The following is a 17702-nucleotide window of genomic DNA, read 5'->3' as shown; positions in this document are numbered from 1 at the left end:
AAAGCCGCTAGTAAAACTTGAAAGCATTCAGCCTTTTTATATATGTAGTTGCCCCCTTCCCCTTTACTTTAACAATATGGCTTTTCATCTGGCAGACTCTCAGCAGGCTTGCCAGCAATTTGCTGGGTTGTTGCCCAGTTCAAAGATTGTTTAATCTAGTTTGACCAATAAATGGGACGCCCTACTGATATTTCTCCAGGTCTTCTGCGATGGTGTGCATCTGTGTCTTCACTCCATTACCCTCATCTCTCCTAAGAACATAGACATTAGGGCTTCCCTTTCTTTCTTAGTCGGACAGCCTCTGCTATGATGTTCCCTTTAACATGCCTCTGATCACCAACAATCTGCACTTTGTATCTGTCAGATACCATAAGTGAAGTCGGAATCCCAACCCCTGCTGTATTCTAAGAAGTACTGCTTAGGACATTGGTGGTCATGTCACACATTTTGTTCAAATGATGTGTTTAATTGCGTTACTTACATTGTCATTTTTAGTAAAAGTTTAAAGGTTTAAATTACTTTCTGATGACATTTATTACTGTTTTTCGAAAATACAAAAATATTAATCTATAACTATTTATGTTTTTTTACATTATGTATACATATAAAACGTAATAAAAAGCAGAAGTTGTTTAAAAAATATTTATTTCATTATTTAAAAATTTAATAAGAAACATAATCAACAATGAAACCTTTAAATTGTCATCAAAAATTGCAAAGTAAATAATGTCATTAAACACATAATTTGTAACAAAATGTGTTACATAGTATATGAAAATAAAAATGTTTGTGAAGGTCCATTCACTTTAGTTATTTAGGGGCCTATTACGGTGGCGGTCATAAGGCCTCTGACCCCAGGTTAGAGGCATTACTAATGACATTGTCGGTTTCAATTCCGACTGGCTGATTTTGATTCTGATGGTCGTTATTGAAACCGGCGGTCATACCGAATGGCTCCCGACGGGCTCATGGAGCCTGTCGGCCAGCTGTAACTGGCCCGAAATCCAACAGGATGGTGGTTTATGTCATCCGGATAATGATGCACGGTTTCTGTCTAACAGCGTGTTTAGGAGCCCCTAGCAGGGACCCCTTTCCCTTGTGGCCTTTGTTTGGGGGCCAATGGGGTACCATAGGTGTCCCCCTGTTAATTAACACCACCTCCCATTTCCCTCTGGCAGCATGTACTACAACCAGTTCATGGCCGTAACTCATGCACCCATAGAGAAATGTCAGAATGTGAGCAAACAGTGTTGGGTTGAGTGCTGACCAGGCAGTCGGTTCCGTTTCCGAGACGGTGTTGACATTGTAATAGGCCCCATAATATTTGTAATATTTTTATTAAGACTACTAAACTTTCGTAGTTTGCCTTTACTTTCTCATATGGAGAACTCCACCACAGCGGGGAAGATCACCACGTAGAGGTGTAAACAGGTGCAAAGTTACTTGTAGTAATTGTATAGTTGTAATTCCTGTTGTAGGAGGACCTAGACCCTCATTTGGGGGCCTGGAAACAATATGTCTACACCTGTGAGTAAATCAAACCTGGTAAATAGCAGAAAAGTGTAGCTTAACACCTAGCTCCAGGTGTAAATATCACATGAGTAAAAATGCACTTGCATATTTTCTTTTGCGAACTAGACACTTGTGTATCCTTAGTGGTTTGTACACTTAAAAACAATGCCAAATGATTACATTACCCATCATGTGGGTACTGTCAGAGAGTTCCTCTGCCTTTACCCTTGTTTTCTCTGCAATTCATTTTACCCGAAAGAGCAGGAAAGAAATTGACAAGAAGACTTTAGATTGTGATTGCACTGATTTTGATTCTTAGTGACATTTCACCTTGGCCATGTAGACAGAAACAGGACCTACCGTTTCTGTAATTCTATTATTGCGAATGGTTTTCTATGCACACGAGGAATGTGTCAAACTAGTTCCTGGGTAAAAGAGATGATGTACATAAGGTGTGTTGTTTCTAGAGGTGTGACCAGACATGTAGCACACTTGTGAAGCTTTACTGTCAGTCTGCGAGGGCTATTAACAAAATCTGATGTCACCATTAATCACTGATATCATTTAGCTTGAGAACAGGAGAGGCTCTTGGCCACCTGTTAGTATCAAATATATATTGGCCTTGTTGAGTTCAGAAAGCAGTAAGCCAGTGGTCTCAGCATGAGTGCACACCTTGCACAAGAGCTTCGATCGTCTCTTGTCATTGTCTCAGCTAAGTGCATACCTTGCACAAAACCAAGATAGTCTGGCCAGTTGTTTCAGCGTGAGAGATCACCTTGCACAAGAGCCCGGATATTCTGGGCAGTTGTTTCAGCGCGAGTGCACACCTTGCACAAGAGCCTTGATAGTCTGACCAGTTGTTTCAGCGTAAGTACACACCTTTCACAAAAGCCTGGAGATTCTAGCCAGCAGTCTCAGCCTGGGTGCGCACCCTACACAAGAACCTGGACAGTCTGACTCTGTCCATCTAGTAGAACTCTGCTGCCCGGCCATTATCACTAAGAGCTTTCCTATTTGTCACACCGTGCATGACCTTCCAGAGAGCCACTCACCACTTGCAGAGGTGAGGTACCGGAACCCGGCTCAGGAACACCTATACTGCAACGGACAGGCCTGAACTAGCCGTAGAGATTACTGTAGAACATTGAGAACACTTAGCGGTATAAAGCAGCTGTGAGAACAGCCCTCGGCCACAGAAATGGCACCCAGGACGGCTTCTTTTTGGTAAAGTTGTCGTGCAAGTAGAAGTCCTTCCAGTCTGCCATTTTCATAGAGCGTATTCTGCCCAAGAGGGGTATAGCAGGTTCTGGCCTAATTGAGCGTTTTCAGTGCTTGGTGCAGTATGGGGAGAAATCTAGGATGCTGTGAGTCATCTGATTTCAGCCTCTAAGGTAATGTGTATATCCATGACTTTCTTCCTGCAGTCTGATGAGTCTTTTGTGAATTAACCTCTAGAATGCTTTTCCTACCTCCCTCATTAGTTGAACATAAATTTTCAAGCCTGTGTTGTTTTTTAAGTAGGTACCAATCCCAGCTGTTTGCACGTGTACCAGAATATCTTAAAAGAAATGTAATTGTTATTTTCCATTTAGACCCATGTGATCCTCGTCCGCTTATAATGTGGTAACGGTTGTCTCTAAATGTGTGAGAGCCCTTGGGTGGAAGAAGATGTATCTCTGGCACCACTTAACGGTGGAATTCTCTGCCTTTACACTTGAAGACTTGTATCTCTTTGCCTTCCTTTAGGAAAAATCTCAATACGTGGCTTTTTGATCTCTAAATCTGACTAGTTTTTTTTAAAATTATTTCTTCTGCTATCTGGATAATGCCAAGATGCCCTTGGTCATAGTGCTTTATAACATTCATTGTCATTCAATTTATTTTCATAGGATCCATCAGCAATTGATTGAATGGGGGCTTTCTGAACCAAATGTCCCAGTTGGGTGGTCTGCCAATTCACCATCTTACTTGCAACAACATTCAGCAACCGGTAACCTGAAATTAGAAAGTAGTCAATCCTGGTTCAGGAATCAGGAACCACAACACAAACGTATCTTCCAAAGTTCTTCTAAGGTTTGATTAAACATCATCTTTCCTAGAATATGAATGTTAATTAGAAATGCCAAACCCTGTGAAACCATTTGTATCAATGGCAGGCACAGCACTTTTGGACAGTACACATTTTCCTCACTTCTCAGACAGGGCCACTCTGACAGTCCCCTTGGAACCTACATATTGATTTGCAAGCTATAATTCCTCATCCGGTGAAATGTGGCGCTGCTATGAACGCTCCTCATGCATATAATGTATAGATATAGTACTGATGGGTGATTAATATGGCAATTACTGTTATGACAATGTCTCATTTATGAAGACTTGTTTGTCCCTGCAGAGCACATATGTCAGACTGAGGATTTATTGTTACTTTAGGAATAATCATGCTACTGAAGGAATCAGAGATCTGTGACACTTTATTTGCCAGGAAATCTCACCCATTTTGTAAAATTTACTTGGAGAAACTGCTTTAACTTTGAACATATGGCAGAGGAACATCTGCATATGTTTAACGAATACATACATGAGAAAGAATAAAAAGTAATCATTTCGACGTGCAACAAGTGCAAACAAAAACAAGTTCCTCTATTTTTGCTGCTTGTGTAATAAAGAAATGAATGAAAGGGTGTGAAAAAATCATCCTTTTGCCTTGTTCATCCCCATTTTTTTAACTGATACTTGTGGTAACTCTGATTGTGCCCTGGACTCTACTTACCAGGACAGGGCCATTGCTCTGATGAAAAAGTTATATGGAAATTAGACATAATTACAATGTACAACCGCAGATTCCTGTAAGTCTCTGGTATAAAATAAGGCAAGGGTAATTCAAACTACCTATGAGTCCCTAGTATATAGTTTAGGTTTAGAGGCCCAGTAGGTTTACTGCACTGGAGTGTTCACTACTCTGTTGCCTGTGGTCATTTTTAAAGGCAACCCTGCCTTGCGCACTGTCGTTAAAAGTAAATTATATGCAAATTCAACTTTGGAATGAAAGGTACTCTCAAAGTGGTAATCTACCTTATTTCACATATAAATCACCCCCAAGGTCTCCCCTAAGAGCTCCAGGGGTGGGTTGCCCTGTAACTATAAGCAAGGACATTATAAAAATATGTTTTATTTAACCTGGTGAGGTAAATGCTGTCAATTTCGTTTCCCTGTATTGTAGTTTATTAGCACCACAGGCTAACATTGAAATGTTTATGTTTATGTTTATGTTTATGCAATTTTTATAGCGCGCAACTACCCGGGGGTGTCTCGGCGCTCAGAATACCGAGCCATAGCTACGGCAAGCAATTATGATGAGAAGAACCATGTTTTTAGATTTTTTCTAAAGCTGATGAGGGTGGGGGCAGTTTTGATGTGGAGGGGTAGTGTGTTCCAAAGTTTGGCTGTGGAGATTGTAAAACACCTGTCACCCCAGTTGGCCCTTTTTGTTCGCGGGACTTTGAGCAAATGAGCAGAGGAGGAGCGAAGTGTTCTTGAATATTCGAGCGGACAGAGAGCCATTCTAAGGAACTGTGGGCCCACGTTGTTGACTGCTTTGTAGGCAATGCACAGTGCCTTGAATTTTGTCCGGCTCCTGACTGGGAGCCAGTGCAGTTGCCGGATATGGTAAACAGTCATAATATCGATTCCAAAATATAGAATGGACATGATATCGAAGTAAAAATATAGAATGGACAAAATATCGAATGGACACAATATAGTGGTTAAAAATATCGAATTTAAGGTAACTAATATTGATTTTCAAAATATAGAAGTCAAAATATCGAAGTATACAATATAGGCATTAAATATATCGATTTTTTAATAATATCAATTTTTTTAAAGTGTTTTGTATGTTAGTATATGTGTGAAAAGTGTATATTAATTTTTGCAATGTATGTTTAATGTATCTTAAGTAATGAATTTTATGTTATTTAATTTTTGCGTAATTTAATTCTGTAGCGGGTTGTGGGTTTATAGGGGAAAAGGGTGGGAAGTAATTTAATTATATTAAATAAAATATTATTTTTTACCAATTATTATTAATTTTTAATTACATTTTGCTTTTTAGTTCTGTAGCGGGTTGTGGGTTTATAGGGGAATAGGGTGGGAAGTAATTTAATTGTAATTAATTAAATATTTTTATTTATTTATTGGTATTCATTTTGAATTTATTGTTAATTAAGTTTTTATTAATTGCCAATTAATTTGTATTAATTGATTAATTGTTAATTATGTTAATTTTCTAAATGTATTTTATGTAGCGGGTTGTGGGTTTATAGGGGAATAGGGTGGGAAGTAATTTAATTGTAATTAAGTAAAAAAAAAAAATCATTTATTAGTATTGATTTTACATTTATTGTTAATTAATTTTTAATTGGTAATTAATTTCTATTAATTGGCAATTAATTTGTATTAATTGGTAATTATTTTGTATTAATTAAATATTTGATAATTATGATAATTGTATTAATGTATTTTCTGTAGTGGGATGTGGGTTTATAGGGGAATAGGGTGGGAAGTAATGTAATTGTAATTATTACATATTAAAAATACTTTTTGTGTATTGATAATTAATTTACTGTTAATTTTTAATGGTATTACTTTTTATTATTAATTAGTTTTTGTTATGGAAAATTAATTAGTTGTTAAATAATTATGAATAGGTTATTAATTTTTAATAACTAATATGTAGTTGTATTTCTAATTGAATATTACATAATATTAAATTGGTTATTAATTTCAATTAATGTTTTATTGGTATTGATATTTAATTTATTTTTAATAATATATTAAATCATTACTTTCCCTACTGTTAAACTCACTGGAGTGGGAATAGTAATTTTCACCCTCCCGCTATCCAACGCTTTCCCTACTGTTGCACTCTCTGGAGTGGGAATAGTATTTTTTACCCCTACACTATCCAACGCTTTCACTACTGTTGCACTCTCTGGAGTGGGAATAGTAATTTTTACCCCTACGCTATCCAAAGCTTTCCCTACTGTTGCACTATCTGGAGTGGGAATAGTAATTTTCACACTCCCGCTATCCAACGCTTTCCCTACTGTTGCACTCTCTGGAGTGGGAATAGTATTTTTTTACCCCTACGCTATCCAACGCTTTCCCTACTGTTGCACTCTCTGGAGTGGGAATAGTAATTTTTACCCCTACGCTATCCAATGCTTTCCCTACTGTTGTACTCTCTGGAGTGGAAATAGTAATTTTTACCCTTCCAATATCCAACGCTTTCCCTACTGTTGCGCTCTCTGGAGTGGGAATAGTAATTTTTACCCCTACGCTATCCAACGCTTTCCCTACTGTTGCACGCTCTGGAGTTGAAATAGTCATTTTTACCCTCCCGCTATCCAGCGCTTTCCCTACTGTTGCACTCTCTGGAGTGGGAATAGTAATTTTTACCCTTATGCTATCCAACGGTTTCCCTACTGTTGCACTCACTGGAGTGGGAATAGTATTTTTTACCCCTACGCTATCCAACGCTTTCCCTACTGTTGCACTCTCTGGAGTGGGAATAGTAATTTTTACCTCTACGCTATCCAACGCTTTCCCTACTGTTGCACTCTCTGGAGTGTGAATAGTATTTTTTACCCCTACACTATCCAACGGTTTCCCTACTGTTGCACTCACTGGAGTGGGAATAGTATTTTTTACCCCTACGCTATCCAACGCTTTCCCTACTGTTGCACTCACTGGAGTGGTAATATTAAATGTTACCCTCCTGCTATCCTACGGTAAAATATTGTACATTTTTATTAATAACTTAAATTAATTATATCTTAATTTTAAGGTTATTTGAGTATTTTTAAGTATGTTTTAGTTAATTATATTTATTATTTCATTAATTTTAAATTACTTTTAAGACATTTAAAAAAATTCGATATTTTGACTGACTATATTTTTTACAGACTATATTTTGGATTCGATATTTTTGTACTTACCTGTTTGTAGATAGGAATTCGATATTTTGGCATTCTATATTTTGGTGACTATATTTTGGTAAGTCTATATTTTGTCATTCTATATTATGTCAGTGATCCGCCGGATATATGGGGAAATGGATGTGAACTTGGGGACGCCCAGTAGGATTCTGTCCGAGGCGTTCTGGACTAGCTGCAGTCTGCTGATGACTTTTTCCTGGGCGTTCAAAAGAAGGGCATTACAATAATCTGTTTTTGAAAAGACCAAAGTGCTAATTAGAGTTTTGCCGGCTGACGAGGGGAGGTATGGCAGCAGTTTTTTGATCCTTTTCAGGATAAAAAAAGATGAGGAGACCACGGAGTTGACGTGATGATGAAAAGTCATTTTATCATCGAATACGACTCCAAGGTTACGAACCTTAGTGACTGGCTGAGGTGGAGCTCCCATCTCGGATGGCCACCATTTAGGGCACCAAATAGGTTCCAGTTTCCCGAATGTCATCACCTCTGTTTTGTCAGAGTTTAATTTGAGACAGTTTGATGACATCCAGGAACTGATAGCCCGCATTCCCTCTTGGAAGTTTGCCGCAACTGATGTACCATTGCTGTGTACAGATAACACCAGTTGTGTATCGTCAGCGTAAGTTGTAAGGGCAATTCCGTAGGATTTTATTACCCTCACTAAGTCCGAAACATAAATGTTAAACAATGTCGGGCTTAGCGAGGAGCCCTGTGGGACGCCGCAAGAAAGGGTGAAGGTGTGGGAGGTGAAATGGCCCATTTTTACTGTTTGAGGACGGTCAGCTAGGAAAGATGCGTGAAGTTCTTTCGCTTTGTTTTTAATTCCTATGGCTGAGACACGGTCGATCAAGATGACATGATCGACCGTGTCGAAGGCTGCAGAGAGGTCTAATAATATTAATACAGCTGCTCCTCCTTTGTCCAATGTCCTCCTTATTTCATCTGCTGCTTTTAATAACGCAGTCTCTGTTCCATGACCCTGTCTAAACCCAAATTGGGTATCATCCAGTAGGTTGTTTTTGTCTATAAATTTCGATAGTTGTATGTTCATTGTTTTCTCGAAAATTTTAGCTGGGAAAGGAAGACATGCAATGGGTCGATAACTGTCAGGAAGGAGGGGATCGAGTGTAGTTTTTTTAGATGTTTCTTAATGATAGCCTCCTTCCAGACTGAAGGGTATGTGCCCGTTGTGAACATAGCGTTACAGATGGTCGTCAGAGCGGGGGAAATAGCTTCAGGGATAAGATTGAGAATGGCAGGAGGGCAAGGGTCTAAAGGTGATCCTGATTTAGTGCCCGAGACAAGTCGATGGACTTGTTCCTCCGTGACAGCTTCGAAGACCGAGAAGCTAGGTGTATTGCTGTGTGGTTATAGATTCGTCATGGTAGTAGGGGGGGCGTGAGTGAAGGCTGAAAAAATAGCAGTGACTTTGTCTTTGAAAAAATTGGCAAGAGAGTCGCAGAGGGATTGTGTTCCGTCAAAGCGCGGGGCAGGGGGGTTGGAAAGGTGAGTTACCACCTGAAACAATTCTTTTGATGAATTTTTTGCCTGGTTGATTTGGGAAGTGTAGTAGGATGTCTTTTCTGCGGAAATAAGATCTTTATATTTGGAGAGGGCGCTTTTGTACACAATTTTGTCAGTAGGATTATAATAGCGGCACCAATGTCTTTCCAAATTTCTGCAGTGTTGTCTCTGCAGTCGAAGGGATTCAGTGAACCAAGGGGCCGAGGGGAGTTTTCTGCTACGATGGGAGATTTTGAGGGGAGCTAGGTTGTGGCAAGCCATATTTAGGCTGTTAAGATAATTAGTGGAAGCTAGTGAGGGATCCTGTTCGGTTGTGATAATGCTGTCAAGCAGCAAAGCAGCAAGATGGGGAGGATTGATATTTTTCCAGTCTCTGAAAGTGATAAAAGAAGAGGAGGAGGAGGAGAATAGAAGGGAATTCAGTTTTATGGAAAAACAAACTGCTGAGTGATCAGTCCAAATAAGAGGGATCACCTTAGGAGCCAAAATGTGTGGGTTGCTGGTAAATAACCCATCTAGGGTGTGTCCAGCTTTATGGGTGGGCTGATTGACAATTTGCTGTAGGCCGGCCGCTGCTAGATCGTTAATTAGCGCCGCGGTATCAGGGTCACATATGGCTTCAAGATGGAAATTGAAGTCTCCCAGTATGGTAAAATGTGGCGCTCCTGCTGAGACCTCGATTAGGTTATTAAGATTGTTGAGAAATTTCGATCTGGACCCTGGTGGGCGGTAGAGTAAAATGCCTGTAAATGATTGGTTACCAGAGAGGCTGATGGTAAAGGAGAAAGCCTCAAAATCACTATATTTAGAGTCTGTAATTTTGACTTTGAGATGGTTCTTATAAATGATGGCTATTCCCCCCCCCTTTCTTTTAGTTCTATCTAGCCTGCATACGCAATAATTTTCTGGGGTGGCTGCTTTGAAATCTGGACCTGAGGAATCATCACCCCAGGTTTCGGTAATGAATAGAAGGTCTAGGTTGTGTGACTCAATGAAATCTGCGATTTCAGTTTTGTGCTTAGGGACAGAGCGCACATTGATAAGTGCTGCTAAAACCTGGGGGGTGGGGATAGTGGAGAGGGTAGGAGTAGTGCAAGTAGGACATATGTGAGGACCTATCATAGGTTTGGTGTATAGCAGATGTGGTAAAGGATGTGGCAAATCTGCTGAGGTGTTCAGTTTTCGGAGTTGTTCGGAAGTGTATTTGAGTGCGCTCGATTTATGAGAGGTGTGAGGCACATCAAAGTCAGGGGGGGTGGCCCTTGGCCTGGCCTCGGCGCGGACGAGCGCAGATGAGCTTGCCTTAAGCGCGCCTTCGGCGCGCAGTCGTCGCGCCCGCTGCGCTCGTCCGCTGCGCTTCCGGTGACCAAGCATATTTTATGGAGGAAAAAAGGGGGAAGTGGAGGGGAGGTGGAGAGGGGGCGTGGCCAGCACGAGTGGGCGTGTCCGCTGGGCCAGGGATGGCGGTAAGAGTTAACCAACACTCAACCGCGGCAGCGTGTAATCAGCTGGGCGGGGTGTCAGTGGCTGCAGTGGCAAGTGGCCGTGGGGTAAGTGAGTCTAAAAACACATAATTAATCACACCAAAGTTTTACATATAAAAATTGCTAGGAAGGGACTCAAACTGTCATTCAAGGACTTAAAATAATAGCAATGATAAAACCAACAACTTGCCACTGTTGAATTTATCATAACTAATACAGAAAATAAGTCATAGGACTTTCTATTCTGTGAGCCAAAATCCAACTTTATAGCAGCCTCTCCTGTTTGGTCACGCGTAACAGGCCTAGTCAAGCTGCTTTGATGAGCTGATTACAGGGCGCATAGAGCAGAGGTTATCTGATGGGGGGAGCTCTGCAGCTGCAAAGAACAGGCCAGGTCGGGGGCTGGGTAAATCAAAGTGGGCTTTAAAGAGAGCAGGACAGTAAGCAATGTCATCCAGGCCTTCCACCTCTTCCTGTACCCTCAGCCAGATGGCAGGCCCGGTAGAGGAATTTTCAGGAGGTGGAGGGGCGATGTTAAGGAAAATGGGCAACGCCAGTGGGTTGTTTAGCCAGCTCTTTCTCCAAAGGAGAGGAATTCTCCAGCTTGAATTTTTAAAGTACAGTGCATTGTGGGACAAGAGAATGCCACACTTTGGAGGACGCTGTCATGCTTTTGGGTGCCCCCTGCACTTCATTGGGAAGGGGTACCCTCCTACTTATCACCCCAGATCATTGACTACATATGTGAGGGCTGTAAAGCAACTGAAATGTGCTGCCTCCAGCTACAAGGAGAGAAGGACTGCCCTGCTAGAACCCCGGTCTGCACCCCCAAAGGATTGCAATCTGAAGGACTGCTCCTGTTGCACAATTAGAGCACCAGCCCTGAGGACTTGACCTGGCTCAAAAAAGATTAAGGAGTGGACTCCCTGAAAGCCAAATGTTAACAGAGCTTCCCTGCACCATGTTCCTCAAGCAGTCCTTAACCTGGAGAGCGTCAAGTGGACTTTTAAGGGTCTGACCAGCCACATTATGGGAATTGTAGTTCCAAACTTCCAAGGATCATCTCAGAGCTTCTAGATCCTTAGATCTGTGTTTTGGACACTTTGAACCCTAAAGAAACACTTCAGGAAAAAGTAGCTTGGAGAGGTTTAGAGCAACTTTTGAAAGAAAAAGCTCCATAAATGGACCAACCTGAGGTCGAGAGTCAAGCAGACTACCTTCAACTCAACACCGGCCTGGATTTCAGGTTTGTCCTGCTAAAAGTTTGGGAGCTCAAGACTTCCAAGAGTTGACCAGAAGCTTCCACTGAACCAAGCCAGCAAATCCACCGCAAATCCAGCCAGACGAAGTACCTACCTCACCATTGATAGAAAATCTGCCCGAAAAGGTTCAACGTGTGAAGGTAACATTTTGACCGGGTGTTCGACCAGGGCTTCACCCTCAAACTTTGACTTTGTCCCCGTCAAGCGCAGCTAGATGTCTCAAGGTGGGGCAATAGGTTCTTAAGAAATAGCTGTAGTGCTAGAGAAACTCTTATGGTTTGACACCACATGATGACCTTTGACTACCATCCTTTTAATTGACTTTGGTGTTTCATTTTACCCTAGCCTGAATGTACAACGTCCTGCATATGCCTTGTTTCTCTAGAAGGTTTCTTTCATGTAATCTTGCAGTCTAAAATTGGGAACAAGTAGAACATCCTTGCCAAGAACAGAATGTGTGGGATGTGCCTTTGAAAGCATGAGAGAGAGAAATATGTGGAATGTACTTTTTGGTCCTAAAGTGCAGTGTTATGAGCAGCGGTCTCAAATGTGCATTGTGATGTACACTGAGAAATGAAGCGTGTGATGCGATAGACAGTGGTGCACAAATGTGCATTATGTTGAACATTGGGAAGTATTATGAAGTTCTTACTATTGGTTTTGACATGGCCTCATGTCATCCTGAATTCTGACTCTGCCTTGCTTGAGCTTTTTCTGCGCTCACAGACAGGGCCCCAGAGTGTTTGAAAGTTGTTTGTGTTATTATTGTTCAAGGTTGTTATGTTTTTGTTTAATGTACAGAAGGCTTTCTTAAGCTTCATTAAGATAAAGGCTGAAACATGTGAGAATGCAGAGGGAACGTGGAAACTCCTTTTGCCCTGGAATGCTTGCATGGAAGGTGACCAATTCGTTTTGAGACTTTAAAGCTGAGGGTTGTGTTGTTGACTTAGCAACTGGGATTTCTGAATCCGAATGGGGTGACGAGTGTACTTCAGTACAGCAGAGCCCTGGTTGCTGAGGCTCTTAACCCCGGCTGTATATCCCCTGATCTGGAGTGGGCTAAGATGTCGTGTTTGCGCCAGGAGAAGTGTTCAAGTTTTGATTATTGCCATTGTGAAGTGTGGCTAGTGGCAATGATCATTTGAGGTGTTTTCTTTGTGACGTGTGAGTTAGTTAGTGTGCACATCTAAAGTAATCATTTGATGTATTTAGTGTATATATCTTTCTGATTTCTTGCAGAATGCAGCCGCGGCCTGTAGGTGGAGTACCTGCCTGGGGTGACATGGGGTGGGGGAGGGGCGGGGTGGGGGGTAGTACTGTATGGATTACGGACTTTAACAGGTAAGTAAACATATAAATAAATAAAACAATTTCGTTGCGCGCACTGCATCGCATTTGGTGATGCAGTGCCCACAGCGAAATTAGTTTTATTTATTTATATGTTTACTTACCGGTAAAGTCCGTAATCCATAAATTACTACCGCCCACCCTGCCCCTCCCTCTCCCAATGTCACCGCCCGGCCTGTACTCCTAACTACCAGCTGCGGCTGGCAGAATGTCCATTAATATCTGCTTGTGCATTGTTTAATTTTTATCCATGCATTTAACTGTTACATTTGCTAAGTGTGTTATTATTGCTTGCATATAAATACATTTTTCTGTATATATTTGAACACTATTGGTAAAGCCTTCCTGTTAGAGAGCATTGCATAAATAAAACCTCAAGACTTATTCTAAAAAGAGAGTCTTTGCGTTTTGTAAAGGGATACTCCTTTCCAGGTGTTGTTATGTTTTATGTCTCCTGCATCGTTGTGTTTTGGCCATCGTGTTGGAGTAGTATTTTCGAGGGCAAAGCAAGACAATTGAAAGTGTTAAATCTTTAAGAATTCAAATCTTTGGTTCCCTAAATTAGATCTTGGTGGCTTGATTATCATTTCAAAGGCAAAAGTATTTCATATTTTTATATATTGGTGTGGGATTTTTATTGTGTATTGTGTCTTCCTTATTTAATGTATTGGTGTTTTTAAATGCTTTACATAACTGTCTCCTAAGTTAAACCTGACTCCTTATTGCCAGCTCTCAGGGGTTAAGCAAGGGAATAACTCATTGAGACCATATCTGGACCTTATATTGCATTGGTGGCCTTATTGGTAGTAGTAGGTGCAGACTTACCCCCTACTAATAATCCACCTTCCAACAAAAGGATTTCCTTAAAACTCAGGACCAGATGTGGTCTTGGGAAGAGGTATCGGAAATCGTCTCATTTATTCCACTCCAAGAGCTGGAATAGTATTTTTGTTTCCAGATTTATTATTTTTTCCCGAAATTGGAGGATCCCACTTATTATAAATCAAGACCTTAATGTAAAATAGATTATTATCAGCAAAGTTGGCTTCTTCCATTTCTTACTACCCAAACAAAAAAAATTATTATGGTCTTTGGTCATTTTACCAGTTTACATATTTTAACCCTTATATTTCTAAGCCAGGATCTCATATTATGACAAACACAAAAATGTCTTCTTAAGGAGGATGTGTTTGTCTGTCTATGATTAAAGGTGGAGTTCTAAAGCTCATAACCTCTTTCTTGTATTTATACAGAGTTACTAAAATTTTGAAAAAGCTCACCATGTCTGTTGAAGAATTGATGAGGCTGATGGAGTCAACTTGCATGTATCAAAACTTCCTTTTGAAGGAACCAGACGCTGCAAAAGAGTTCCGGCAAAAACTGCAAGAGAGGTAAGGAAATGCGCTTGCATTAGTATCACAAGGGGAAAGTCCTTTAAGACATCTGGCAGACCTCCAGTGTGGCGTACCGCAGGGCTCATCGTTGAGCCCTACTCTTTTTAACGTGTATATGTCCCCCCTGGAGAACGTGGTTGCCCCTTTCGGGATTAAACTAATCAGCTACGCAGATGACACCCAACTGGTTGTATCACTCTCCCAATCGGACCAGGACATAGAAAATCTTTGTTCTTGCCTGACGAAGATACACGCCTGGATGAGTGAGTCTTCTCTTAAACTAAATGGCTCCAAAACGGAACTTATGTTGCTGGGACATAAGTTGACATCATTACCCGATGCCATCTGGCCTCCCTGCATGGGAGCTCTCCCCCACCCCAAAAAAGAAATCAAAAGCTTAGGGGTGTGGCTTGAACAGGATATGTCGTTTAAAACTCAGGCCAAGAAGACGGCTGGAGTCTGCTTTGGTTTACTCCGCTCAGCCCGGAAGGTTCTCCCCCTTCTCCCTCCCTTATCAAGGAAGCTTTTAATCCAGGAGTTGATCCTTTCCAGGCTGGATTACAGCAATGCCCTATTTTTGGGAGCTCCTGAAGCTACTATTAATTAACTGCAGCAGATCCAGAACTCCGCAGCTAGGGTGCTCACGGACACCGCGGCCAGTTCCTCAGCGAGACCGGCTCTTAGATCGCTCCACTGGCTGCCAATTCGTGAAAGGATAAAGTTCAAATCCTTGTGTATCGCCCACAAATCTCTACAAGGCAAGGGGCCCCCTATCCTGAAGAGCCTAGTTGTGCCGTATAAGGCCAACAGGGCCCACCGGTCGGATCATGAATGTTTGGCCAAAACTCCGAGGGTGAAGAAGGTGCACACAGGTGGCCGTCGATTCTCGGTGAATGCAGCGATTCTTTGGAACTCTCTTCCCCTGAAGCTGCGGTCAGAACCATGCCATTTGCGATTCCGGAAGCTACTCAAAACTTTTATTTTCCCCCAGTGATCCTTCTCGCACATTCCTCCCTCTGTGAATCTGGTTCTTTTGTTAGCGCTGGGATGCTTCCAGGTAACCATGCGTTTTACAAGTCTCATTACATTACATTACCTTTTAAGCATGCAACCGTGTACATAGTATTCTGATAACATCTTGCAGTAGATCACAAAATACTAGGGACCTGGTAAATAGCTTTCAAGGAATACTTGGAAGCTTCCCCTATAACCTTCAGATTATGATTTCCTGTTTCCATGTGCTTCTCCATCATGAAAAATTAGTCTGTTGCCGTCAATTAGGATTGACCCATTAGGACTCCTCAGCAGTGTGTTTTAATACTTTCCATGTTGTAGCAAGAATGCTATGAAGGCATCCTATTCAATTGTAAATGGCGGACATAATTAGGGTGCATTGAGTCCTTCACAACCCTATACCTCGTTGCCACTGCACCTTCTGCATTAATGATAGCTGAGTCCCTTCGGTTTTACTGAGAAAAAAAAACAGATTTAAAGCTACCCTGAAGTCCAGTACCAGAAAAGAGAAAGCCATCAAGTTCAGGTGTTCTCTTTGCATCTTGATGCTTGGGGTGATGGAATAATGATCAGGAAAACAAACTATATGTGGTAAAATAGTCAACTTTGTTTATACATTTCCACATGCCAAATGTTAAAAGCTTATCCGGTTTGTTTTTTCCTTTGTATCTTGGTAGTCACAGTAAGGGATTTATAATCAGGAAAATACAACTTCAAGTACTAGAAACTAGTAATTGATGAGAAACTCATACTGTGTGAACCAATTTGAGGCATCTGCTGAAGTCACTCTCTCAAGGCAAATATTTCTTACACACAGCCACTTTTTGGAGCTTTTTCTATCGACGTCAAGAAAGGCTCTTCATCAGGCCGGGTTTTGAATAAATGACTGTGGGTTGGCTCAGCGCAAGGCCTTGCTGAAACCCTGGAAGTCTTGAAATCCAGAGCTTTCAACGAAAAATCCAGGCTGGGTTGCAGTTCGACGTCAGCGGCTGGACTCTCTTTGACGAGTCGGTCACCTTATGGAGATCTTTGACAAAAATTCTCAAAACTTTTGGATCTTCATCCATAAAGTTATTTCTGGGTATCAAAGTATCCTCACCACCAATCCAAGGATCTAGAAGCTGTGAGATGGTCCTGGGGAAGTTGTGACTACGTTTTTCAGAATGCACCTGGCCAAATCCTTAAAGTCCCCTGCATGCTCTCTAGCTGGGTTCTTCCTGGTGGAGATAATGCCGATGTAGCTTTTTGATCTGCTGCTTTCAGGGAGTCCACTCCCTCATTTCTTGAAGCCAGGCAAGGTCCTTAGAGCTGTAGCTACATAGTGTGCAGCATGTGCAGTCATTCAGAGTGCAAATCCTTTGGGATGGAGGCCAGGGTGCCAGCAGGGCAGCCCTACTCATCCCTGTAGTTTCAGGCAGGGAAAAAGGTTCCTGGGCAGCTATTGAATATTCATCCAGTGTTCACGGGCAAAAAGCAGGGGGCTACCCCCGACCAATGGAGTACATGGTGACACAGAGAGGTTTCTAGCATATTTTCTTGTCCCAGAAATCACTATTCCTTCAAAATCCAAAATGAAGAAACTCTATCTTGGAGGTTAGGATCTGGCTAAGCCAACCTACTGGAGTGGCTACGTTTCCTTAAAAATGCCTGTCCAGCCCCTCTACTAATTCAATTACTTGGGCTCCAGACTTGCGGGGTGCTGGATATGTGGTGACCCTGTGTCCTGTCCAAACTGTTATTCCCTTTTTGTAGACCAGTATTACCACTCCACCCCCATCCTGCCATTTGCTCCAAAGCTGCAGTCCTTCTCCCAACATATGCTTTCTTTTCTTCTTGCAGGCCACTTCACACCTCATAAGAGCAGTTTGACTCAGACAGCCAGAGGCTAGCCAGTCATGAGAGGCTGCTGGAAGGCTGAATTTTAGTTATTCAGAAAAGCAAGTTCTATAACTTCTTTTCTGTGATAGCTATAATAAATCTAACCTTGGCAAGTTGTTAGATTTATTCTAATTATCATTTATATACTATGAAGTATATTTTCAGCTCACTTCTATCAATAGGTATACTTTATTAAAGTATTACCACGTTAGCCTGTGAAGCCATTGTGCTACAATGGGAAAAACACATTGACAGTTTTTTCCTCACCAGAGCATATAAAACATAATATGT

At 41.4% G+C, this 17702-nt stretch overlaps 1 protein-coding gene across 2 annotated transcripts in view; it reads left to right on the top strand.

Moving 5' to 3' along the window:
- The window catches only part of LOC144767618 (putative methyltransferase DDB_G0268948), a 717827-nt gene that overhangs the window by 674772 nt on the left and 25353 nt on the right, over positions 1-17702 (top strand). For both annotated transcript variants that reach the window (XM_078651025.1, XM_078651024.1), the window contains exon 6: positions 14379-14516. In XM_078651025.1, coding sequence (XP_078507151.1) covers positions 14379-14516 — 138 coding nt within the window. The remainder of the gene's footprint in view (positions 1-14378; positions 14517-17702) is intronic.

The sequence above is a fragment of the Lissotriton helveticus genome, chromosome 7, assembly GCF_964261635.1.
Source record: "Lissotriton helveticus chromosome 7, aLisHel1.1, whole genome shotgun sequence".
Classification (NCBI taxonomy): domain Eukaryota; kingdom Metazoa; phylum Chordata; class Amphibia; order Caudata; family Salamandridae; genus Lissotriton; species Lissotriton helveticus.
This window is presented reverse-complemented; position numbering and strand designations above follow the sequence as displayed.